The 27,539-nt window shown below is 37.8% G+C and overlaps 1 protein-coding gene across 2 annotated transcripts; it reads right to left on the bottom strand.

The window, feature by feature from the left end:
• Positions 1-1,276: 1,276 nt before the first annotated feature.
• mapkapk5 (MAPK activated protein kinase 5) lies at positions 1,277-26,274 on the bottom strand. 2 transcript variants are annotated; one of them, XM_082170979.1, is made up of 14 exons: positions 25,601-26,271; positions 16,064-16,137; positions 14,612-14,687; positions 13,962-14,059; positions 13,760-13,868; positions 12,833-12,922; positions 12,273-12,368; positions 10,962-11,042; positions 9,814-10,001; positions 9,023-9,143; positions 5,179-5,309; positions 4,339-4,454; positions 2,003-2,107; positions 1,277-1,576 (listed from the first exon to the last, which is right to left on the bottom strand). In XM_082170979.1, the coding sequence occupies exons 1-14, from the start codon at positions 25,634-25,636 to the stop codon at positions 1,482-1,484; spliced, it is 1,416 nt and encodes a 471-aa protein (XP_082027105.1). In that variant the 5' UTR covers positions 25,637-26,271; the 3' UTR covers positions 1,277-1,481. The 2 variants fall into 2 exon arrangements, 1 of the variants encoding a protein (XP_082027105.1); XR_014206304.1 differs by having other exon boundaries at positions 1,542-1,576; positions 4,339-4,416; positions 25,601-26,274.
• Between the last annotated feature and the right edge of the window lie 1,265 nt (positions 26,275-27,539).

The raw sequence follows: 27,539 nt of genomic DNA, 5'->3' as shown, positions 1-27,539 counted from the left end.
TTTTCTTGAAAAAAAATCTTCATGCCATAAAATATCTTGAATGTAACTCGACACCCTTGCCTCATTTAGTATACGTGGTTCTATGAATATGCAAATGAGCCCCACCTCCACTCACTCACTCAACTCAGAGATCCACTGGTTGACGATTCAATTCACAAAGATCATGCTGTGGTTTCTTGCGAAGAGGTTTACCTTACCTTTATGTCTTTCCAAACCTGTAGCCTGTAACTTTTTCTTCTGCAGAACACAAATGATGAGAAATTTGAGAATTTGTTTTTGTTCATGCAATGAAAGTCTAAAACAAAACTGGACCCACTGACTTCCATTGTATGGACAGAAAACACTGAGACATCATGTGTGTTTGATAACTGATCGGTGAGATTTGCTGCTTGTAGTCGAGGAGGAGTTGAAAACTTTGACACTTGCTGCTTCCCGTAGTTTGCGTACTTTATCACAGATGAAAACTGTGTCAAATACACAGATGTTTTCATGAAGAAACAGAAACCTTTTTCATTGAATACTTTATGTATTGCTTGATCATTTCCCAGCACTTTGTGTTCAAAGCAGTTCAAACTGAATCCTGCTCGATAAATGGAAGACGTCACTGCTAACTTACTACAAGATCTGAGGAATTTGTACAGCTGTCCCCGAAATCGCCCCCTATACCCTTAAATACGACATTATTTGAGGCGACAGACATTTGTAGTGGAGTCCGAAACCGATGCACACTCAACGGCTTGAGAATACCCATAATGCACTGTGATGGTAGTGCTGAATTAATTCCCATGACTGATCAGAAGATTTGAGGCAAAGAGGTTAGAAAGTTGTTACTTTTGTACAAAAATATTTATCAGAGGATGCTTACAATAACATACATTAGTCAGATCAATGATGCGATGAATACTGTAGAAGTTCAAAATGGCATGACTAAATTATTATCATTGTATTCAGAATGAGCCACATTTAGTCAAACATCATCGGAATTACATTTTCAATCCATTTCATTTGGCCCCATTACGGCTTTATATAACTATCTATATAAAGGTTTTTGTGATTGACACAAAAAAGTGTTTTCAGATTTACAATATACAAAATATATTTAATAACCTTATGTAACTGTTTTCCAAACTGTGCATTACATAAATTTAGCTTGTAACATTTTTTAAAATCATACTATTATCTTATTTGCATACTTCTTAGATGACTGAGAAAATGTCATCTAATATAGACAACATTATGTGCGATCCCTATTTCCCCAGAAATGAAAACGCTGCAATGTTTTAAAACACATTTCTTTACTGCAGTCTGTAGTGAAAACAAATCATACCAACAACAACTTGGTTTCAGCTAGAGATAAACAACAGACTACAGCACGACCATGGAAAAAGGTCTGCAATTTAATACAAAAAGATGTTTTGCAATCATATGCCTAATAACAATTATAATGAACAGTACAAAAGTGAGTAAAATGTCAGCACTTGCTATTGGGAGTCTTGTAAATTTGTCTTTTCTTCAATGGCCTGTTTGACAATCTCAGCCAGCTTTAAGCGATCTACTTTGTCTGAAAAAGATCTACCTGTGAAGAAAGAAGAACAGATGACAGATGTCAGGAACTGTGCTTGACTGATCGCTCAACTCATCCACAAATTATGGCCTTTGAGATGAATTATGAAATTAATTGGCCAAGGATGGAAATAAAATGAAGTAAAATCATTTTACTTGACACAAAATAAATCAAAGAAAAAGAATCATAAACACTTAAAGAATGTATAAAGAAAAAATATAATTAAGATTGTGAAAGAACAGAGATCAGCTCTGATGCTGCATTGCATTGAACCAAATCCTACAACCTAAACTTGATTTCATTAGTAATTAAAAATAAAATGAGTAATTTAAATGAAAGCTGTTGATATGAGCACTTACCTCAAATTCACACAATTTCAGTTTACTGTAAAAAGTAGTGATCTGACCAACCACAGTGTAGCTTCTAGTGAACACCTACCATCCCAACTTAACCCTTGCAATCCATCTCGGAGAAGCTTGCAATCTCGATTGAAGCGCCACGCTTCATGCATAACTTCATTTAGCTTCTCATCCTCATTGTCACCTGTAAAAACAACAAAAGGATATTTTAAGTACTACAATATACTTCATTGTCGGTTGTTTTTTCTTAATAAGGCAGCTTATAGTCTCACACACACACATATATACATATGGCCGTTGACTTAAGAAAATGTACCGGCCATAAATATTTTTTTTTACCGGCCATGAAACAATAATGACACCAACATTTTAGATACCAGTGAAAATTCACAATTCTCCATTCCAGTTTCAATACCACAGCTAAAACTACTAGCCTAACTAATGTAAATTTAAAACATTATTACAGACAAGTAAACAGTCAGTAACAAAATAAGAACAAATAATCAAATTACAAGCAAAAGCACAAATTAATACAATGTAACAAAGATACAAAAATGAAAAACTTTTTTAGGTTTTTAGGATTGACGGTAGTTTTCAGGTACAGAAACTTAATAACGTAAGCAAATTCAGTCAAAAGCAGTGAGTGTTCTTTACTGTCTGATTAACATTAATCACAGACGGCAGGAATATTAGGCTGCTGTCACTTTAAGAGCGAATGCACGGGTCTAATATACTAATACTGACACACATGCATTTACTTTCTCAGCTGTTTATGTTCATTTAAGACGTAACCGACTATTTTTATTAGTATACTCGCTATTTTTTTTACATCATTTTGTGTGAAAATGTCCGCTCAAGTGCAAGACGACGTGAACGAGAGCTCTGTTTATGATTCTGTAGTGTGCGCACGCTAAACTTTCCACACAGTGTGTGAGTAATGAGTGATTGAGTGTGTGTGCTGTTTAAGGGGTCGCTCACGTCGCATCTTTTGCGCGCTCAAGTTCATTATTTTAAAAGTAAACGTGTGACAAGCGTGCTCACAATGCAAGAGTGACGTGATGAAGCGAATTTGCGTGAAAGAAACATTTATATAGTGTTTGTTAGCATTTGTCTGTGCGGTGTGAACTGGCCTTAAAGGAGAACTCTGTAACTCTAGCGAACTCTAGTCACTTCTTCGCTGATTTTCCCTTTTGTTGTCGCATGTTTTCCCCACGAGCTCCCCCTACAGCTGTGGGGGGGCGTATATTTCACAACACAGTCGTAAAAAACTCACTTGCGGCGGCCTCCTCCTCCTCGCTACCGCTGCTCATGTGCGTTTGTTTTGATCGGAGCAAGCCAACTGTATCGCGTGGAGCTATGTCTACCGAGGTGAGTAATCTGGTAATACATCATACATGCGTGTGTGTTTATGTCGAATTGCCGTAAAGCAATTTGTGTTTCGCGCTCGTTCTCGTTCTAGTTCTCGCTTCTCACGAGACTTCCAATTTCAGTTTGCCGGGACGGCAGTGCGCAAGTTGCAAGGTTGGTTTTCCGCCTGGGAACGCTGGGGGGAGCGGGGAAAGTCACCAATATCACCAGAACAGGTTGTTTAACCATCCAAATGATTTCTAGACAGTTTTATTAAGTTAAAAAAGTTACCAAGTTCTCCTTTAAGGACTGCTGGCGCAAATATCTTTTGTCATGACCAGTATTCAAGCATATTATCTTACAGTCCCCCTGTGGTGAAAATCGAATTTTTAATGTTGTTTATGTGTCTATGTGGTGTTTTTAATATGCTTTAAGACAAACCATGTGTAAATTCATAAGTCGACAGCATTGCTGAGTATTTTCTCCTTAAAACTGCCGTGAACCAAAGACAGTCTCAAAAACACGCTTTGAAATCGCTGGTGTTTCTGACGTCACAAACTACCTTGTAACCAATCAGATCAACGTGTGATCGTCAACCAGTGGATCTCTGAGCTGAGTGAGTGGAGGCGGGGCTCATTTGCATATTCAGAGAACTGCGTATACTAAATGAGGCAAGGGGGTCGAGTTACATTCAAGATATTTTAAGGCAGGAAGATGCTTTTCTTTTTTTTTTAAGGGAAAAAACATTTAAATATGTCATTTTGGTGATCAAAGATAAGATTTAAGGGATAAAATGATTGACTACAGGGGGACTTTACATTTCCAGAAACACTTGAGTTTTTACTTGGGCAGAAATTAAAACATCCACTTGTGTATATTGCTTGTTTTCCTATTTGCGGTTTCTTTAGATCTTTATAGCCCAATCTTGAACAATTATCTTCTGTCTCAGTCTTCTGGAAAGAATAACCTGAGGATTGTAAACACCACATGCCAACAATGTCCAGCAGCAGGAGTGTGTGTGTGTATGGAGTGTGTGTGTGTGTGTGTATGGAGTGTGTTCGTACATACCAGCCTGTGGTAAGATGCACTGTGCGATTACATCCCTTAGTTTTTCCAGAGCCACGTTGGTGTCCTCTGCCTCGTTCTCTGGATCATTGATGAAAAGTTCATCACTAGGTTTGGTGCTGCATGAGGCAGAAATTAAGCATGTATCTATAAGTGAATCCTGTTAAAAGGTTAATTCACCCAAAAATTATAATTCTGTCATCATTTACTCACCCTCATGTCGTTCAAAACCCATTAGACTTTTGTTAGTCTTCGGAACACAAATGAAGATATTTTTCATGAAATCTGAGAGATTTCTATCCCTTCCTTCACTTTTTGAAAGTATTTAAATTTTTAATTAATTTAATCAGCGAATAAGAACAGAAGCTCAACCATACTTCCTTAACGCAAAAGATCAAACCTCACTGGTTCTCATGCTTCAGCGTCCATGACCAAATCTGAATGCAGTAAATATTGTTCGCTGATGTGAATAAAAGGCTAAATTAAATCTGCTCATCAGATAAAGTGATGGTGTCTCTTCAGAAGACTTGAATTAAACCGATCGATTCATATGGACTTATTTTACGATCTCTTTATGAACGTTTTGAAGTGCCAGGGTTTTGGTTGCACATTTCAATGAAGGGGTAAAAATCTCTTCATCATAATTTGCGTTCCGAAGATGAATTAAAGTCTTATAGGTTTGGAACGACATGAAGGCGAGTAAATAATGAGAGAATTTGCATTTTTTGGGTGAACTATCCCTTTAAGGATTCCCTTATCCAGCTGGTAAATGAAAACCACTGTCACGACTAGTAATTATTTTCACTTAACTGGACAGTGAGACGGCAAAAAGAAGAGACTCACCCAAGTAGCTTTCTCTTTCTCAAAATGGGGTTGTTCACAGAGTTGAGTGGCTTTAGACTGAGATTGAGGTCTTGTATCCTCATGTTGGCCAGTTGCTCAGCATGTGCCTGTTGGATTCCAGCCACAACTGCCTGAATGAACAATAAATAACTCATATTTATTATGCACATACAGTAAAAGCATGCATACAAGCAGTGCAGCAGTGGATTCTGATGTATGGCACTGCTTTGTTCAACAGTTCAGAATAAGTTCAGATTTTAACCTCTTCTGCACGACGAGGCACATTTTTTGTTTTTAAAAAGGGCAAAATAACCTTGAGAAGAGGCATTCTGGGTGCTCACCTTTGTAACACTGGAAGTTATTAAACTAAGTTGATCTAAATTGAGCTGAATAAAAAACAAATCTGAACTTATAATAAGACTTGTCAGCTGTAGAGCTGCTTTATTGCTGAATTGAATTAGTTTCAGTTGATGAACTATGCTCAAGTCAGTTAAGTGTTGATTCAGTTCAATAACAGTGTTGCACTGTAGAGATGAAAATGCATTCGTTCCATAAATGATGAATTTTCCAGTAACATGCATAAACACCTGTATAGTGCAACGGTTGGGTTCCACAAGTAAAAACTCCATTATTATTCTCCATTGGGAAATTGATGTTCACAATAACTTATAAACCTTTAAAGTCCGCCCTACTGTGAGCTACGAGGTTGTTAAACGATGGTATTTGCTGCTGTTGAAGCCGTCAGCCTGCATTATTTCAGCTTATTTGTTTAAATAATCTGGTTTAACAGCAGAATTTGAGGTGAAAAACTACATTACCCATCACCTCAGTCTAATATCATTGGGTTTTTCTGATTTTCAAATGCCTTTTTGCTTCCAATCAAAGTTTGTAATGTTATGATTCACCTCGTAGCTGGTTGTATTGGTTCATGGCTTATAACGCTTTAACAAAGACTCTTTTGAAACTCCTATGGGAGAAATGAATGGAAAAAATACTTCCGGAACCAACGCCACTGAAAAAGTGGGTGTGCACTAATGCACTCTATTCCACTCAAAAGAAAAAAGAAAGAAAAAGCCTCCAGGTCTGATTCCTGCACACACACAAAATTGAGCAGACATCAAAGCTTTCACAAAAATCAGAAAGCGCAAATTACCAGGACAATCATATGCTTTATTGTAATGCATTTCATCCATTACTATTCAGCACTATTTCAGTGAGACAACAATTCCCACGATCTACAGCGAAGGCTTAGAATCACTAAAGGTGGAAAGGGTGGCAATAACATGGATGTCCAGTGCAACAGAATCATGTGTACAAGTGCACACTGTTTTCAAAGAAGTGCAAATGTTGCTGAGCTACTGCAAAGTAGCCAAACAATGGCAAATCACAACCCAGGATTTAGTGTGGGTATAATTAGACAATGCATCTAAATGCACAATACGCATGATGTAAACTTCTGAGTCTACAGTCAAGTCTAGATGTAAATTCTGAGTACAGTCAAACTTTTGACACACTGATTCGTGTGCTTCGTCTGTGCATGTGCCTGAAATTGTTTGCAGTAACCGGCAAATCCACTTGGTGGCAAAATCATGGACTGGTCAGGCTTTATATTTAGGTGTCTTTAACAACTATGCACTTACAAAAAAAAAATCCTGGGTACAGTGTACTTATTGTGTTCAGAACACTTGTGCTGCTACTGAGGTGTGAGATGGGTACGGTTAGGCACAGGTTTGGTGGGAATTATATAGATGTAATGACATGCAGGTATTTAAAAAAATATAAGTACAATATAAAAACATTTATGCACACAATAAGTGCATCGTATATCAAATTATTATTAATATAAAGTGAGACCAATGGGTCATTGCTTTCACAAAGTAGTCAAAGATGTAAGAATTGCAATTGAAATATAAATAGACACTTTCTTTAAGCTAATTTTCCAACTGTTATTACAACACAAGTGGCGGCGGCAGCAGCAGCAGCACGTCTTTACAAGAAAATCATGTTTTTTTTGTTTGTTTACCCAGAATATGATGCTTTTTCTTTGTCTTTCAGAGCGGCGGATACTTGCCAAACCTTACATAGCATAGCTTCTAAAATTAAGGTGCTAAAGTTCAACTGATTCATTCCCCCTAAAATGTTGCTATGTCTGCAATAAGTATTAAACAATGGCAGATAGTACTCAACTAAGAAACTACATTTCTGGCTTTTAGGTTGTGTGTTCACACTTGTAGTTTGGTTCTCTCTGGACCAAAAAAAAAAGAAAATGACACTTAGTATTGGTTCACTTACCATTCACACTGTCATTTTTCATTTGGCTTTTATGGCGTATATTTTGCGACGGACTTGCATCCAAAACAGTGCTGTGTGCTAGGCTAAATGCACTTGTTGTACAGTTGTGGTCAGAATTACTGGCACCCCTGCTAAATATGATCAAAGATGGCAGTCAAAAAAATATCTTTCATTGAAGTAAAAGAATTGAAAGTTGGGGGACATCAAATTATGAAATAAATATTTTTCTCCAAAATACATCGGCCACAATTATTGGCACCCCTAGAATTTTTTTAGCACACCAGGGTGACTAGAAACATGAAATTGTCTAGCTTTGACTTCTTGTTTCACAGGAGTTTAAACATGAGTAAAACCAAAGAATGTAGTTCTGATGTGCAGCAAAAGATTGTTGAGCTTCACAAAATAGAAAGTGGCTGTAAGAAAATAACTAAAGCATTGAAAATTCCCATTTCCACCATCAGTGCAATAATTAAGAAGATCCAATCAACTAAAGATGTTACTAATCTGCTGGATCTTTAATGTTGTGGGCCTATTTTTTTTTGCTGGAGGTGGATTCCATGAAATAAAAAAATAAAAAATCTATGGGTAGATCTTCCATCAGGACATGATCCAAAACAATCATCAAAATCAACACAAAAATATGTCGCTGAGCACAAAAAGAAGCTTTTTTCATGGCCATCCCAGTCCTTGACCTGAACCCTGTAGAAAAAGAGTGGGCTGAACTGAAGAGGAGAAGCGCCAACATGGATCTGGGAATCTGAAGGATCTGGAGAGATTCTGTATGGAGGAATGGTCTCTGATCTCTCGTCAGGTGTTCTCCAAACTCACCAGGAGAAAGCTCAGAGCTGTTATCTTGGCAAAAGGAGGTTGCAAGAAGTATTTAATAAAAGGGTGCCAATAATTGTGGCCAACGTGTTTTGGAGAAAAGCATTAACTTCATAATGTTATTTACCCGTAACCCCCCACTTTCAATTCTTTTACTTCAATGAAATGTTAGATTTTTGCAAATTTTTTGAATGAAAGATTATAAGGATAAACAATGCAGGTTTATTTTTTACAGCCATCTTTGATCATATTTACCAGGGGTGCCAATAATTCTGACCACAACTGTATATGTGTGTGTGCATATGATGGTATTTTTACCAGCTGAGAACCCATGAAGAGCTTATAAAATGTGTAAAGGAGTAAAAACAGCATCAGGAAACCCTCCGTCACACACACAAAAGACGCGGTTCTGACGCTTGTACCGAACTGTGATGGGCAACGTAGAGGAACCAGGTATGCTGGAGTATTCTGTCCTTTATAGGGTCGCATGTTGTCTTTGGTCTGTGTTGCATTCATATTTCAGTCAAACTTCATAACTTCAGAGATCGTTTGGAAGCGGACCGAGACACTGATCCGCTTGTTTGATGCGCACCAGGGCTCAGGTGGCAGCGTCACACTTATTCAAATGAACCGCACAAACAGAGCAATTGCACCAGAGTTTGTTTTAATCAAACTAAACCTGCCAAGTGTGAACACACCCTAAATCTCGTCTGTCTTTGGAGCTCACCTTGTCCATCATCATTTGAGCAGAGGGAAGCACATTGTCCAGTGCCTCAGTGCAGTTGAGCCAGGGATGGGCTAATACTCCCTCTATGGTTAGTCTCTCCTCCGGCTTTACTTTAAGTAGCCTTAATGCAACACAATATGTTAGATCTTCTTGTTTCTACAAAATGTGAGAAACAAAGCATTGGCTTACACCACTAAAACTGAGTAACAATATCTCTCATTTTACACAGTTACTTTATTGCACTCTGGATCTCTTATTCCTTTTCATTCGGTTGAGGCCGGATTATTTCTCCCTCAAAACCATGACTTTAACAATCTCAACTGAGAATTAAGATGCAAGCAGCAGCATCACAATTACTTACAACTTTTAACCAATAAGTGGTGCAGTCAACTAAATTGATAAGGGTATTCTGCCAATGACAAAGTCATGACACGTACTGTATGAAGGATTTCGTCAGTAGACTTGAACTCGATCACTGAACTCGGTGCGACAAGGAATCAAAGGGAAAAATCTATTGTTTTTACACCCTTCAAAAGTTATTTCCTACAATGTGTGTGAAAATCTGAACTGTTAGTGGCACTAGAGGATTTGAGAAACTGACATTAAATTGGTAAAAAAAGATTTTTAAATCCACCCTGATAATTGTGCCAAATTTCAGATTTTTTTTTTGTTTTTTTTGCTGCCATTGACTCCCAGACAGGAAAGTAAAAGATTCAATACACGTTTTAGCACTTGAATACGCAAAAAATATACGTTTCAATAAAATAGAACGTAAATGAAAAGACACTCACTTGCGGACAATGTCCTTGGCCATTTCAGATATTTGACTCCACTCCTCCTCTGGGAAGTCAAAGCTGCCCGTCATGATCTTTTTGCGCATGTCTTTTGGGATGGTGCGGCTGTGGTGTTTGGAGTAAAACGGAGGATATCCGCAGAGCATTACGTAGACGATCACCCCCAAGGACCACAGGTCACAGCTCTACGAGAGGAAATGAAAATGAAGTAAGGAGCTAGCAAGCTAAACACCTTCAGTCAATAAAGTCTTGTGAACAAAGACTGCATGAGTAGACCATCACAGTCCAAAAGTGTGACATTTTTAAGCATGATATTATGAGCTACACATGAAACTGTGGCGACAAACAGACTTTGCATATTCATGAGAGAATATCCTTGGTTTACACATTGACTGGGGGTTGTTGAAAATTATTATCTAAAAGATTCAAAGGATCAAAAAAAAAAAGACTTTCAGTAGCAAAGCTATTTTATTTATGAATTCAAAGGCCATTGACTGAAAACTTTATTTATATAAATTCTCTGCCTCAATAATTGTTGTAGGAGCAGCCTAAATGTTTGTTTATAATTGTGAGTTACTGTAGGTGATAATGACCACCACACAATAATTTAGGAGTAAGAAACACTGAAATCCAGATAATTTCAAAGGGTTAAAAAACTGTACAGTAAGAATAAGATATTGGGCAAGAATATGAAGATTTGCAGTGTCACTAAAAATGACCAGTGGCCATCAAGTCAGTTCTCTAATTATAAATAGTGAAATATAATAAAAAGGTAAATAAAAAGGATGAATTTTAGCACTATATTTTAGTTTAGGTTTTTTTGTGTGTGTATTTTTAGGGGAAGTTTATAATGAAAAATGCACTAAAATACTTTTTAATTTCTATATTAAATATATATTTTCCAAAACATTTTGCTCTAAAACTGTGGAAAAAAATAGTTTTCCAAATTTGAGGTTGATATCTCAAAAAATTAGCTTTCAGTAAGATTTTGTTTGGGCGCAGTACCAAAAGTTTCCACCTTTTCCAAGTTTCGTACCATTACAAAATTCTAGAAAGCCGAAGCATAACATTTTCCATTCAAAAGCAACCGATGAGCACCTGAGGGTTAAAGAACAAGCCATAACACTGAGAAGCATAAGGTATACCTTGTTGTACGTGTAAGGGGTGGGTGAGGTAGGTATAATTCCAGACTTTTCTTTCTGGTGCCGTCTTTGTGCCTCCAGCACCTATTAAAGAAGGTTAGATCACATTCGTCACATAAGAAATACGTTTTGTGCTGTTTATTTCAAGTCTTCTGAAGAGACACACAATTAAATATGATAATCGCTTTATATAGCCCCTTTCACACAGCGCTTTGAACCCGGGAAATTGCCGGCAAATTGCCAGAGCGCCTTCTGTGTGAACGCAAACTCGACCCGGGATTTATGCCGGGATCGATGCCGTGTTGGGGACCTAGTAACATTGCCGTGTTCAGTCCCGGAACGCGCGCTGTGTGAACAAAAGCCGTAATAATGCCATGTCGTATGTGATGACGCTGAAGCCGGGATCGTTCTCCAGCTGTGAAACGGTACGTAATGCGCAAGTTTATGATCGAATCAGAGAAAAAAATGCACAAGCGTGGTTTCTCGAGAGAGAGATCGCAGCTCATATGCAAACTTAAGACGCTGCTGAGATTACAAGTCACATCGATGTCACGTGTCTTTACGGCATTTTTACGGGTTGTGTGTGAACGCACTCTCTGATTCCGGAAAATCACTGGCAGTGTGAATGAACCAAAATCAAACGAACCCGGGTCAAATCCCGGGTCACTTTATCCGTGTATTTTCCGGAATCTCTGTGTGAAAGGGGCTTAAGACAATCAGATTTAACCACATGTGAACAGTGCACATGCATAAAGCACAAACATGGTAAATTGAAGCAAACTTGATTGACAGGTATCGATTGCTGTGAAAATGACCACAGACGACATAAGTATTAATATTACTGTAATATTCTTGCTGCTAGGATTGTTTCATATGTTTCAATAGCAGACCAATTATTCTTTAAAAGAGGCCTTAAAATAATTAATTTAACTCAAATCAATATTTTATTTCTACATAACTATTAGGTAAATAGCCGACTAATAAGTAGGATAATTAATACAGCTGGTCAGTCATTAATAAACAATACACTTCTTTATAGTGATCACATTATTTTGCAATAATGACCAGCTGATTCTCTTATTACTCCATCATGAATAGACATAGACATTTTTGGTGTGTAAACGTGAGGAGACACATGTTTATATTCATTCCTGTGGCATGTTTTTCCAGTCTATGTAGTTCAATTAAATTGGACCAGGTAGGAAGCTTTGAATTCAACTATTAAGGAAATGTGAATTGATGATACAGTGTGATCCCTTTAAAAGTAAAGAGTTAAGAACGGTTTACATCTATAAGAGGTCAGTGAGGTCTTACCTGCGGTGCTACGTAGTATGGAGTGAACTGTGGGGTCATTAAATCACCTTGGTCGATTTTGGCAAAACCAAAATCACACAGTTTAACAGGGGCGTCCTGATGGGGCACAAGAAACATGACTCAAAATATAATACCGGAAAATATCCTAACCGATTATTGGAATAACTTGCTTAATTCAGAACAATCTTACAGTTAGAAATAATTTACGGGATGAGGATTCATTTCATTTTATTTTATTTTATATACAGTAGGTTAAGATTGTAACAACACATGCATTCTGGAAATGAAAAATGGATTGTGATATAACATGTTATATATAGTTATCTATCAATATCTCTATTTCTGTCCAACAAAATAACAGTGGTAAGATGAATTATTAATGTAGATAGCAATATTAATGAGCTACAAACACTCCATATTAAATCATATGCATTTAAAACATATCAATAGTTTTTTTTTATAAGCAGCATTTCTATTCTGGTGTCAGAAATGACCAAGATCATCCCTGGTGTAACAATTCATGAATTAATGGAAAAAAATATTTTGGTTTCAGGTCTTACCAGGGAATTATCCTTGAAGAGCAGGTTCTCCGGTTTCAGGTCTCGATGTGCAATATTTAATGAATGACAGTGTTGCAATGCAAGGCTTATCTGTAAAAATGACAGAAGTTTCGTCAAACTATTTAATACAAATATGGGTCATTCGATTTAGTGCATTTTAAGTCTCCAGTGCAATATATATATTTATAATAACTTTTTTGATCCACTTCAAATGTTGACAACTGTATATTAGCGTCTACACCAACGCATGAGACCGTTCTGTTCATTATAAGCGCATACTGCAGGTTTGTCATTAAATGCTCGAGCTCTTTAAAGCAGGATGGATTCTGATTGGCTGTCAATGTTTTTATCGTTCATCAGCTAAAAAAATCAATAAAAATCAATCAATCTGAAAGGGATTCCAACAATATTGTTTCTCTGTGTCCTTATCGTTATAGTTGTGATGTGAACTCTGCTATTCTTTTACATTTAGAATGATGTTCAAAACTATTAGGGATGCACGATATATATCGACCACATATCGATTTCGGCCGATATTCATAATATCTTATCTATATTCCGATAAGAAACTTTGTCCAATATATTAAAGCCGATAGATAATGGATTATTTACTTCAGCTCTTCAGGCTCTCAAAGTATATAAAAATTTTAAATTTAGATTTATCGGCCAAATATATCGGTTATCGGCTTTAAAATGTAAAGAATTATCGGTATCGGCCAAAATTTTCATATCGGTGCATCACTAAAAACTACATTTATCTTTATCGTTATAGTTATCATCCTCGGGTGAACCTGTACTGCTCTGTGTGGGCACATTGTGTGTGCACATTTTTTACTTTTCTTTTAAATAATAATAAAATATAATATATCAGAATTGAGCACCAAGGCTTGCAGTGTGAACAGCCTATAGGGACTCTCCTTGCTGTACCTGTTTCGTGACCTGGCTGGCCATCTTCTCTGTAAAGTGCTTGTGCTGGCTGATTCTGTGGAACAACTCACCGCCTTCCATCATCTCCATGACAATCAATAACCTTGCCCTTTCAAAAAGAGGTAAAGAAAACAGATTATTTATATTTGTAGGTAGTTAGATCATTCGAAACACTGTCTTAAAACTGTACATGCTGGACTACCTTGGACTGGATTCATGAGGAAACTGTACACTGTTGGCATACACCTCAATTATTTTAACAATGTTGGTGTGAGAGGCACACATCATATGAAGCCGAACCTGCAAATAAACAAAAATAAAAGAATCACAGCAGAGAATTTAAAGATGTTCTGTAAAGTCTGAAATTTCAAATTCAACCTCATGGCTTCTGCTAGAGACAGATGGATGCTGTTATTAAAGGGATAGTTCACTTTAAAATGAAAATTAAGTAATTAACTAAGAAAATTAAATCATTTACTCACCCTAGTGTTGCTCTAATGTCGTATGCCCTTCTTTCTTTAATGGACCACAAAAGGAGAATTTATCAAAAATAAAATATTGTCCCGTTCGCACTCCTGTGATCAAAAGGATCATTCTGATACTTTTGCATCTTTTTTTTAAAGCTTGATGCTGGTCAGTATTCACTGCCATATGGACGAGCGGGACATGAAAATAAAAATACTCCTTTTGAGGTCCATAAAATAACCAAGGGTGTTTGACATTAGAACAACACCAGGGTGAGTAAATGATGACTTAATTTTCATTTTAGGGTGAACTATTAACCTCTTACATGAAAAGAAAGACAAGTTCTTCAAATAAAAGAAATCAAACCATGCACACAGTGCTCACTACCTCATTGCGTGCTTTGGGTCTGTCAATCAAGATCTTTAGGGCAAATCGTTCTTGTGTCGACTTCTTCACACATACCCTGAAAAAACAAACAGCAATTCATCAGTTAATGTCTTAACCCTGTAAAGCCTTGTTAACTTCATGTGCGAGTGAATGTATTATCGCGAGAGTCTACAAGAATGTATTGTCGCGTGAGTCGGCGAGACTTCTTGTTCTTCTATGGTTTTTGTCTCGTGGGAATGGAGAGTGTGGAGTAATAAAAAACTTTCTGTGGAACTACGTTGTATCTTTGGCTATTTTCAGCCTGACATATGAAATAAATAATAGTAAAAAAAAAATATATATATATTTTGAGATTTGGGGCAGCTGCTGATATTTATATAGCAAAAAGGTCAAATAAAATGTTGTACTGTCAATCATGCATAACAAAAGAGCAGCAACTTGCATAAAATGCATACAAATATCAGTCGTCACTTTATCTGACAATAATATATCTTAGTAAGATGATATTTAAATGTTCAGTTTTATGATCAAAGCTCTGTAGTTTTAAAACATAATGCAATACAATACAATGATGATTGAGAGATGAACAAATGAACCCTCCTCAAAAGCCTGATGATCATGTCTGATACTCATGATGTTTCTAAAAACTGATAAAGACTGGCTTCAGTCAAGTTAGTGTTCATCTTAGAGATAGAGATTAGAGATTCCTTTATTTGTCATTTTCATGGTGTACATAAAAACGAAATTGTGTTTCACACATCCACTACTCAGTAATTCAGTGCAATAGTATCATTTTCTGTTGTCCGGACAGTAGGCTTATAGCCTATAGCTGTCTGAAATCCCTGCCATAACCGCCTTGTGTCCCTGGTCTTGAAATATTGCTAACATACTTTAGATTAGGGTCCAATTCTCACTATTAACTGCGACTTTTGCCTTAATAAACTCCTTATTACTGCTTATTAATAGTTAGTAAGGTGGTAATTAAGTTTAGGTATTGGGTAGGAATAAGAGATGTAGAATATGGTCATGCAGAATAAGGCATTAACATGTGCTTTATAAGTACTAATAAACAGCTAATATCATAGTAATATGCATGTTACTAGTTAATAGTGAGAATTGGACCCTAAACTAAAGCGTTACCAAAAGTTATTCTTACGTTTTCACAGCAAAAACACACGTAAACCACAAGCTGAAGGTGGACATTTTTATGTTTAGCAAAACTTCTTTCTTTATTCTCAGAGCGGTGCTAATTATGATTTCAGTCCTCCAAAACTATTTTGGCTTAACTTTGAAAACACACACCTACATCCACAGTGGGAAAGAGGCTAATAACTACATCTGCTAGTGGAGGTTTATGGTGTTTACAGGAAAACACATACAACTCTTTGCCTGTGTTATTTTACACAAATATGACCTTACAAAATACCCTTCAAACTGGGCATAACCGCATACCTCACAGGACCACTGATCCCAGCTCCCAGCTTCTGTGTCCAGTTGATGTTATACTCTTCCAGGATGGATGTTTCCTATAACAAGAACACACAGAGCATTCAGGAACAGTTCACAATAGTACAAATAATTATTATATATTATGCATTGCATATAATTGATTGTTTTCCTTAAGTAGTAATTGTTTCGAAATGGATGGTTTCTGCATTGGGAATCATGATGTAGCATCTGGACCAATCAGACACACACAATTATTCATTATATCTAATGAATAATCCAACAGACGCCTTAAGACCGTAACAAGCAAAGGTCCAAGCAGGCGCCGAGATGTCTGCTCTTCCACTGATCATTATCAGCTTCTTTCCCCCTGGCTGACACCAGTCCATCAACTCGTGGACCTCAGAGACTCCAGGTGGGGGAAGGTGGCCACAAGCAAAAGCACAGGCCATAGAAAAGACACACAAGGCCCATAAAAAAATGACTGCTTTCCATTAATTCATACGCAAACCTTCTATGAATGAACATGCATATCTCCAGGACATTGTGTGTAAGATTATCACTGTCTTTTGTATCGTATACCGTTTTGTGCATGCTTTATGATAGAACCACTTGTTAATGTAGCCTCATCTATACCAAGCTTCCTATTAAAATAATTCTCATTTAGTTGGTGTACATCAGTGGTTCTCAACTGGTTTGACCATAGGACCCACATTTTCCCATGGGCATTAGGCTGCGACCCGTTTTTTTTAAACCTAATTCCTAAATGTATATATAAAATATTTAGGCATAAAAAAAATAAATTGTTTGGTTCCGGTTTCCGACTGTCCCTGTCAATTTATGTGACCCAAATTTATTTTATGAGCTTGGGGAAGAAATAATACAAATTAAATAAATACACAAATAAAAAACTTTGAGGCGAACTATAATTTATGTTTTTGTACAGCACTCTTAATATTACCTTATATGATGATGAATGGTATAATATATGAACCATAGTTCGTGTAAAAACAGGACCGGATAGTATCGGGCCCACGTTTTATTGGGGTTTTGTGCTTTGGGCCACGCGTGAGCTGGGACACGTCTCTTTAGCCAGTGTTGGCGAGGGCGCATGTGCAGTAATCTGAGCTGGAGCGCCGCTGATGCTGAAGCCATAAGACCCAGCATCCTCTGGAATCGTTTGAGGGCTAGGCACCGAATAGAGAGCGCGCGCTCTGAAGAGAGGCGCGCTTTCATTCACATAGAGTCTATTACTATCCCCAGAAAGGAGATATTCTGGCTGGGATATAGTGTGCTATTGTATAGCACTCTTGCGATGCAAGATGCCTGTTGTCCTCCCAGCAATGCTAATAAACGAGGCAGCTACACGGTCGTTCACACATCGTTGTCGTTTATGGTTGTCGTCACTTACAAAGGCACTGGTAACTTTTGGTGTGTTCTGAATAGTTGCCAGTAGGTGGCGAGGACGAATATGCACAGTTAATAAAGAGAGTACATGTAGTACAGATAGGCTATGTTATGAAAAAATAGGAGTATCCATCGCTACGGTAAAGTAAAATAAAAAATTAAAAATAAATTCCTACCTATCCCTTGCTGCCACTGAAAAAAAAAATAAGAATAAAAAATTCCCTACCGACGCATGACCTCAACTGACAACCAACTGGAACCAAACTTTTTTTTTTATGCCAAGTACCGTCCCATCTACCTAAACATACTCATAAACTGTAAGCAATTAAACAGCAGTCGCAAAGTAGCCACAATAGTCATTTAAAAACATACGCAAAAAAATAAAGTGGTATTTTATCATGGTAAATACACGATACTAGCATGTACTGTTAAAAAATACATACGGACACTGATCCTGATAAATAGAATGAACATCAAACCTGCTTCCTTCACAGCTAACACGTACCAGTTGCCTAATTTATTGGTACTTTCTAATTGACAACTGTGACGTTGTACAAGTTACGAAAATTAAGTTAGAATACACTGACATGTAGCCTGACAACATCTCTGAATCAGGCACTCACTCTTTACTGCGTCTGACAGAAGAGTCAAAACAGCTTTTACGCACATCTTTCAAAATAAAAGTCTTGATTCAAAAAAAAAACAAAAAACATGTTTCTTTGACCGAACCACCAGTTGAGAAACACTGGTGTAACTTCACCTCCTCATAGCAAGCGTTGTATTCTTGTTATGTTAATTCGTAATTAATTTAAAAGTAAATTAATTCGTCAAGTATGAAAGGACACAAATTGCCAGCCCACTCTTAATATGCAAAACACCATGCTCAAAGACAAAGGGTCATAAACTTTTCCTTTGAAAGTTTAAGTTAACATTGGCTCACTGACCCCCTGGAGGAGAGACCTCCACAGAAGTTAAAGGTCACTGTCCCAGTGCCCCTTCTCCTCTTCCTCCTCCTCCCGGTTGCTGTTCGTGTGAAAAGAGTGGAGACATCCAGTCCGACTGCGGGACCTTTCCCCCGGAGCGCAGCCGGAGGGGCCTCAAGTTACAACCATTGTATCTTCCTCGACCATTACAGAGTCAAACTTACACTGCAAGTTCATCATCATTGATCGCAACTTCAACACCATCGACTTGCTGAGCCATCGAGACTTTCTCCTGAGATCGCATCCGGACGCCTGTTCAACGGTTAAGGCGTTGCAAGTATCGTACGATGCGATCACAGCTACATGCTTAAGAAAGAGTTATTTTTCTGTAGCCACAGAATTGATAGATGATCAATATTGAGTGGTCGCTGAACAAACAGATACATTGATTGTAGTATTAAGATACATCAAGATAATTCGATAACTGATCCAAATATTTATATTTAATTATAACAAGAAGTTGATTATTCATTCATATTTCCCTTTTGAACTTATTTGCTGCAATGAGATCATGCTCAAAACCAAAAAAGAAAGTAGGCGAATCAAAGTTACCTAAAGGTTTGTTACCATTTACAATTTTTGTCATGCAATTTGGAATCAGTAACAAACTACAATATGCAAGTAATCTACCCAGCATTGGTCTTTTCAACCACACAGTATCATTATTTCTGTTACAAAAAACAAGTAGCCTACTGGGATAAAAGTTTATAGTCTGGATATAAACACTGATGTCTACCAGTGATGCGCGGGTCAATGTATAAACAACCCGGACCCGACCGACGTTTTCAACTAACCCGCCCGCAACTCGGACCGCAAAAAAAAAGAAAGAAAATATTGTACCCGACCCGCTTCCTGACCCGCATTTTTTAAAAGTAGGCTAGTAAATGCATAGCAAGAAATACACATGACAAAGCCAGCACTTTGGTCATTATCTTTCATTATTTCGGCAACTTTGCTCTTTCTGTTTGTGTATTTGCGGAGCTTCCACTCCCCAGTCTTCACCTTTTCTCTTGCCGCCTCCATCTCTACCTGCAGACTGAGCTCGTGCGTCATCTTCGCGCCAGTTATTCAGCCAATAAAGTGTAGGCCTATGTATTTCATAGAAAATTGCATGTGAGCGGAGTGGAGCGGGAGCAAGCGGGCGGATCTTGGACAGAACGCAGAGCGGCATTTTTAAAAGGATGGAGCGTCGCCCTATTTCCCGCTCCAATTTCGCTCCGCGCACACCAGTGATGCGCGGGTTGATCCGAAATGAGCGGGTGCCTGCGGTCACCCGCGGTTACCCGCGGTTACGAGTCATCCAAAAATATTTTTAATGATATTCGGGTCGCGGTCGGTCGGGTCGTTTGAAATAAAGATGCCAATTAAACCTTTGTAATTTATATAGTAGTATAGAGAGCATAAGCGGAGTGGAGCGGTGAGAATCTTCGCTCATCGCTCACGGAACTGTCCACCCCTCCGCTCCCCCGCTCAAAGCTACATCAGGCCGCTCCGCTCATTATCGCTCGATCAGCGCTCAACGCAGTTTGATCCGCGCTCCACTCAAATCGCCCCCCGCTCGCTCCAAAAAGGGGAAAAAAAATCTACATGTAGCCTATATCACTGTAGCTTAGACCACAGCCTTACCTCCTAAAGAACTAATGAGCAACAACAACATTTTTCAAATAGAAATGTTTTATTTCAAATGACAAATTAGGCCTATGTAAGAAGGAATATAGCCTACACAAAGTCCTGTAAAATTAAACGAATAAATGGGCCTAATAATATGAATAACAATTATATAAACAAAAATATAGCCTACATAAAAATTTTACTATTAGGCCAGAATTTTGATAAGTTAACTTTTGTGCAACGCGCACGATTAAAATTTAAATGGGCTTATATCCATTGTACACACAAACTGCTGTAAAATAAAACGAATAAATGGGCCTAATAATATAAATAAAATTTATATAAACAAAAATATAAAATAAATATACATAAACGTTTTAAAAGTAGGCCTAGGCTAAATTAACTATTAGGACAACATTCTTATAACTGAACTTGTGCGCAGCGCGCAGGATTAAAATTTAAATGGCTGTTATCAATTGTTTGCATTTTACGCTGTATTTAATTTAGGCTACACTTTAAGTTACCGTATTCAATTTGCTAACCTTTTGCTTTCTTCCCAGCGTGTTCACATATCACACTGCATGTTTTCGAGAGATATGTGTCTTTTTAGATTCCAAAATTAATCTTTAGGCCTACTGACTGAAACGATGTCGTTTTCTTCTACCACATAATAGTTTTACACCTGTATGACTTCTTATTTTCCTTTTTGAAGTAGCCTACTTTTTGAACTCCATTATTGAGCCGAGTTTTGACTGAAAATAGAATCCATCTTGCAGTCATCAACAGTAGACTGAGTCAGGCTTGACTGAGCATGCTTCAGAATCTTGGTGTGCGCGGAGCGAAATTGGAGCGGGAAATAGGGCGACGCTCCATCCTTTTAAAAATGCCGCTCTGCGTTCTGTCCAAGATCCGCCCGCTTGCTCCCGCTCCACTCCGCTCACATGCAATTTTCTATGAAATACATAGGCCTACACTTTATTGGCTGAATAACTGGCGCGAAGATGACGCACGAGCTCAGTCTGCAGGTAGAGATGGAGGCGGCAAGAGAAAAGGTGAAGACTGGGGAGTGGAAGCTCCGCAAATACACAAACAGAAAGAGCAAAGTTGCCGAAATAATGAAAGATAATGACCAAAGTGCTGGCTTTGTCATGTGTATTTCTTGCTATGCATTTACTAGCCTACTTTTAAAAAATGCGGGTCAGGAAGCGGGTCGGGTACAATATTTTCTTTCTTTTTTTTTGCGGTCCGAGTTGCGGGCGGGTTAGTTGAAAACGTCGGTCGGGTCCGGGTTGTTTATACATTGACCCGCGCATCACTGGCGCACACCAAGATTCTGAAGCATGCTCAGTCAAGCCTGACTCAGTCTACTGTTGATGACTGCAAGATGGATTCTATTTTCAGTCAAAACTCGGCTCAATAATGGAGTTCAAAAAGTAGGCTACTTCAAAAAGGAAAATAAGAAGTCATACAGGTGTAAAACTAACTATTATGTGGTAGAAGAAAACGACATCGTTTCAGTCAGTAGGCCTAAAGATTAATTTTGGAATCTAAAAAGACACATATCTCTCGAAAACATGCAGTGTGATATGTGAACACGCTGGGAAGAAAGCAAAAGGTTAGCAAATTGAATACGGTAACTTAAAGTGTAGCCTAAATTAAATACAGCGTAAAATGCAAACAATTGATACAAGCCCATTTAAATTTTAATCCTGCGCGCTGCGCACAAGTTCAGTTATAAGAATGTTGTCCTAATAGTTAATTTAGCCTAGGCCTACTTTTAAAACGTTTATGTATATTTATTTTATATTTTTGTTTATATAAATTTTATTTATATTATTAGGCCCATTTATTCGTTTTATTTTACAGCAGTTTGTGTGTACAATGGATATAAGCCCATTTAAATTTTAATCGTGCGCGTTGCACAAAAGTTAACTTATCAAAATTCTGGCCTAATAGTAAATTTTTTATGTAGGCTATATTTTTGTTTATATAATTGTTATTCATATTTATATTATTAGGCCCATTTATTCGTTTTATTTTACAGCAGTTTGTGTGTACAATGGATATAAGCCCATTTAAATTTTAATCGTGCGCGTTGCACAAAAGTTAACTTATCAAAATTCTGGCCTAATAGTAAAATTTTTATGTAGGCTATATTTTTGTTTATATAATTGTTATTCATATTATTAGGCCCATTTATTCGTTTAATTTTACAGGACTTTGTGTAGGCTATATTCCTTCTTACATAGGCCTAATTTGTCATTTGAAATAAAACATTTCTATTTGAAAAATGTTGTTGTTGCTCATTAGTTCTTTAGGAGGTAAGGCTGTGGTCTAAGCTACAGTGATATAGGCTACATGTAGATTTTTTTTCCCCTTTTTGGAGCGAGCGGGGGGCGATTTGAGTGGAGCGCGGATCAAACTGCGTTGAGCGCTGATCGAGCGATAATGAGCGGAGCGGCCTGATGTAGCTTTGAGCGGGGGAGCGGAGGGGTGGACAGTTCCGTGAGCGATGAGCGAAGATTCTCACCGCTCCACTCCGCTTATGCTCTCTATACTACTATATAAATTACAAAGGTTTAATTGGCATCTTTATTTCAAACGACCCGACCGACCGCGACCCGAATATCATTAAAAATATTTTTGGATGACTCGTAACCGCGGGTAACCGCGGGTGACCGCAGGCACCCGCTCATTTCGGATCAACCCGCGCATCACTGATGTCTACGGTAGCGATTAAAATAGAGCAAATCACCTTTTGAAAGTAACTTGACGCTTCAAATAAAGATTACATTGTTACACCAGTAGGTGGCGACAGGTGACTTAAAAAATGTAGCCTATTTGTCATTGAACCATTCACTCGTTCAAAAACACTGATTCATCCAGTAATGAAACAAGTATTTATAAGTGAGCCACTGAATCATTCATTCAAACAACCGATAAAAATTGTTTTATTCAAATTAATGATGTTTTAAATAGACTGCATATAGACTTGACTACGTAGACTATTAACAAAAGGAATTAACATTTTGTCAGAACAAGTAGTAAATTAATTACAGTACATATTTTGTTCAGTTGTGTTTTCACAATCGTGGGAGAATCGTGATCTCAATTTACCCAGAAGCCGCTCTACTCAGTCCTTAAAGGGGTGGTGTAATGCTCACTTCACAAGTATGTGAAGTTTTAGCTCAAAATACCCCACAGATATTTTTATATAGCATGTTAAAGTTGTCACTTTTTGAGGGCGAGCAAAAACGCATCGTTTTTGTGTGTGTCCCTTTAAATGCAAATGAGCTGCTACTCCCGGCACAGGGGGCGGAGCTTCAACAGCTTGTGTCCTTTTACCTCACACACACATGCACTGAAATTGTCAAAACTTTTAGCCTTTTATGTTCAAACCGGAGTCAGACAATGATGGAGAGACTCAAGAAGAAGTGACAACGTAGAAAGCAACAGGACATTTCTGAATGGTTAGTTGAAGAATTTATGTAGCTTATGTGTAGTTATCTTCTAGTCATTGATTAGCATTTTCTGCCTTGATAATCTATAAATCGTATTCCGGGGGCGGGGCTTATGCACATTTTAGGGTTGGTGATGTCACTAACCCGGGAGGAATGTGGTGTAGTCTCTACCAGCCGTTTGTTGTAGACCTTAAAAAGCAATTTCAACATTGTAACTTTACATATGTTGTTTATGCTCAAACAGCAACATTACACACTAACTAAAGTTAGAAAAGTGAAATCATAATCAACCACCCCTTTAAAGGTAGGGTTGGCAATTTTAGAGCAGCTGACTTTGAAATCATGAGATCCCACCCTCCTCCCTTCAGAGCGTCTACAAAGCCACGTCTCCAAACACATGAACAAACACATCAGAGTCTGCGGACCGAATGCAATGATTGGATGAACAGTTTTTCGGTCCTGAGACTTCCACAGATATATGTCCAAGTTTTAATATTTAGACCACTTCTATTATTGATTGCTATCAGGATGTGAAGAGCGCTTCAACTAGTGTAACAAAAAAAAAAGTATTAAACAAATTGCCTACCCTACCTTTAATTATATGTCACACTATGAAAAGGACGCTTGTACTAATATAGCAAATTCAGGTATACATGTACTAATTCATTAACTTTAAAGGGGTCATATAATGGTACATGCACTTTTACAAGTTGATTGTACTGAAATGTGTGTTGGCAGTGCCTGTACACAACCATCATATAATGATAAAAATCCATCCAGTGTTTTTTTTTATCTCCTTGTATGTTTTCCCGTCTCAAAACGAGCTGTCTGACCGTGTGACGTCACAAGATCGGACGCCCCTCCCACGATTGTTGATTGACAGCAGCGTTTCAACACAGACCCGCCCTCGCTCGTGAGCGAGCTGTGATCATAGTCCGCCATTGTTGATACGCTGGAGCAGAATGACGTACTCTAAGCGATTGTGGTGTTCTGTTCTTGGGTGTAATAACGAACACAGCATAATTTTGATGTTCCTAAATCCGAACCGCTGAAGACGCAGTGGCTGAGTTTTGTTTTCGAAGGGAATATTCCCCACGATCAACGTCAATGCTTTCATGTTTGCGCGAATCATTTCTCACACCAGACTGCTTTATAAACGAGGGTCAGTATAAAGCTGGTTTTGCTAAGAAGCTGCTCCTGAAAAAAGGATCAGTACCAACTATTCGTGTTCCTGCACCTCCAGAAGAAGAAGTGAGTGTAACGTTTTATTAAGTTTTATATTAATCTTTGCAAATCCCTTGCACGCTTCACGATGAATGCGGCTAAAGTTTACACTCAGGGTACATTACGGCATGTTTTCTATCTACGACGTTCTCAATATAATTAATTATCCCAAGTTTATAATGAACCATGCGTTATTATGGTTATTGTGTTACAAACGGTGTGCACACAGAACAGAGGGGCGGGGTGAGCAAAGCTCATTATCATTTAAAGACACATGCACTTAAACGGTGTGCTGAAAACAGAGCTGTTTTTGACCAGGTAAAATGAGTGTTTTCTTACAATACTAATGAGAATTTTTAACTAAAGTGTATTACAAACTTTTCATTTAGACCCTAAAGAATCATAATAACTTGTACAAAAATGGCATTATATGACCCCTTTAATATGTCACTAATGACAAATCTACTCCCGTTATAATTAAACGCGAGTGGCGCCACCGTGCGTCTCAGTGATGCACTGCAGTGAACATGACCTCAGATGACATCAATACACTGTAATATTCTGACTGCAATACTACAACTGTGTGGGTCTTGTTACTGGGATTGTTTTGTTCATTATATTTTTTTTCTTAGTGGAATCTTTAAGATAATACACAGATAAACTATTATAACTCAAATTGATGTCATGTCAATGTTCTGATTTATTTATTTTGGTTAGTAGCCGTGTGACATGCAAGACAATGTACAGACAGCAGTTCATTAGTGGAACTCGACATTTAATGGAAATACTGTTATTAGAAGTTACAGAAATGGAAAGACTGAACTGTTTACTTTGTGTACACCGATTAGCCAGCTTACCTTAATGAACCTGTCCACGATGGTGTCCTCGGACATGATGTTGATCGGGATCTTCTCTTTCTGGCTTCAACAGGCTCGGACAGGAGCGATCTTTAACCAAAATCGTGATGTTGAACGAAGTCTACTAAGCGCTAAGATGCCGTCTCATGTATTATTCCCATGCTGTCCGATGAACTTTTGAACACCAGAGCTTTTCTTTGTCAGAACTGGCATTAAATGTCAAACTCCACAAGACAGTAGGAAAGGCTATGCGTGTTCGGCTAACATCTTACACATTCACAGGCAAAAGTACCGCAGACTAGCCAACGTTGAAGCTACTGTACCTCCAACCAGTATTAACTACACCGTTGTTGACAACTGAGCAACTAAACCGATGAAAGACAAAAAAAAAAAGAAAGAGGTAAAGGTAATGCCTATTAGAAGCAGCTAGCTATGTAGCTTGAGTTCACAGCAGATGCTAATACTCGCACTCATCACGTCACATGCGCGTGCTATCTCTGATAACGTCGCTGGCTTGTCCAGGGTTCAGCGCTTTACAGTGTTTTGAAAAGCACCATAGAGACCAAATACTATCTTGGGGTTGTTTGCTAAGGTGCTAGTGCTACCTTTGATCCAAAGCTGAGGAAGATTGTTCTTCTTTATTACACGCCACATTCTGCAAGCAGCGATACAGGCGCGTTCCGCCACCTAGCGGAGAGGAGCGCGGGCTTTCACAGACCGTGGTGATGACGCGTTTTAACGGTCATCAGCATCGTAAATCCTGTTTTTTATATATATATATATTTTTTTATTATGTATGTACATTTATAACACTATACTTTATATTATATTACCTTTGAATCAAAAATCAAATAAAAAATAAAAATACAAAATAAAGTCCCCATGAAATCAAAATTGAAGTTTTTTTGGCTTATAGACCTTATGTAGCCCCGCCCCTTTTCAGCTCTGCGCTCGTTCCAGTCTGTATTTTCACAGCGATCTTGCGTATTTATGAATTAACGGCTCGTTTTAAAATCTTCCCGGTCTACTGACATTTGTTAAGACATCTGCTTTAAACATTACAATCCTCGTGATAACTTTAGTTAACTTTACATTAGGTAAATCAACTTCAAAAGCTAATTACTCCAGGACAGCAATACCATACAGAGCGACCGCAAAAACGGAAGTTCAAAGACAATATTCTAAAGATGGCGGTGCCCTCGTTTCTCTGGCGCATAAGGTCTATAGTAGTTTTAATATGTTGGTCTTACTGACTGTTATCTATAAGCTAGTGTGCTCTAAAACAATGACAAAATTCGCATTTAGAAGATATAAGCATTCTCTCCCTCCGCCAATTCGGATCAATGATTTTGATGACATCACTCCGTACTTCCGCTTCTCATCAGATTTTCTGTCCTTGATTGGACAGAAAATCTGATGAGAAGCGGAAGTACGGAGTGATGTCATCAAAATCATGCTCAAAATCATGCTCTCAAGAATCTGAAGCTCCGCCCCTACATTATAAATAGATGCTGAAGCTGTGGCCAAAATCAGTCACTTGTTCACACATCTTCTATTTTCTACATGGTTAATGGCACATAGTGCACTATATAGGGCATTTAAACCATAAAAAGCATTTTTTAATCAAATTAATAAAAATATCAATACAAACTATAATAGTATCTCAATGATACTAAAATAACACCTTTTTATACAGCGGTCAATGTTTTGTTCAATTCAATCATTACAATGTGAGTGGTACTGTGTTTTTACCACAGTAATATACAGGGTTAGAATTGTTTCATATTTTCAGATAAATAGATTCCCATCTGGAAAAGTAGATTCACAAAAAAACAACTACGAAAAACAAAACACAAATAAATAGAATGTGATTCACAAAATATATGTTAGGAATTTCACAAAAATTTGCATATCCAACTATTAACACAAAAACCAAGGC

The sequence above is a fragment of the Leuciscus leuciscus genome (assembly GCF_965113295.1).
Source record: "Leuciscus leuciscus genome assembly, chromosome: 5".
Taxonomy (NCBI): domain Eukaryota; kingdom Metazoa; phylum Chordata; class Actinopteri; order Cypriniformes; family Leuciscidae; genus Leuciscus; species Leuciscus leuciscus.
The sequence above is the reverse complement of the archived record's forward strand: the minus strand, read 5'-3'. Positions and strand labels throughout refer to the sequence as shown.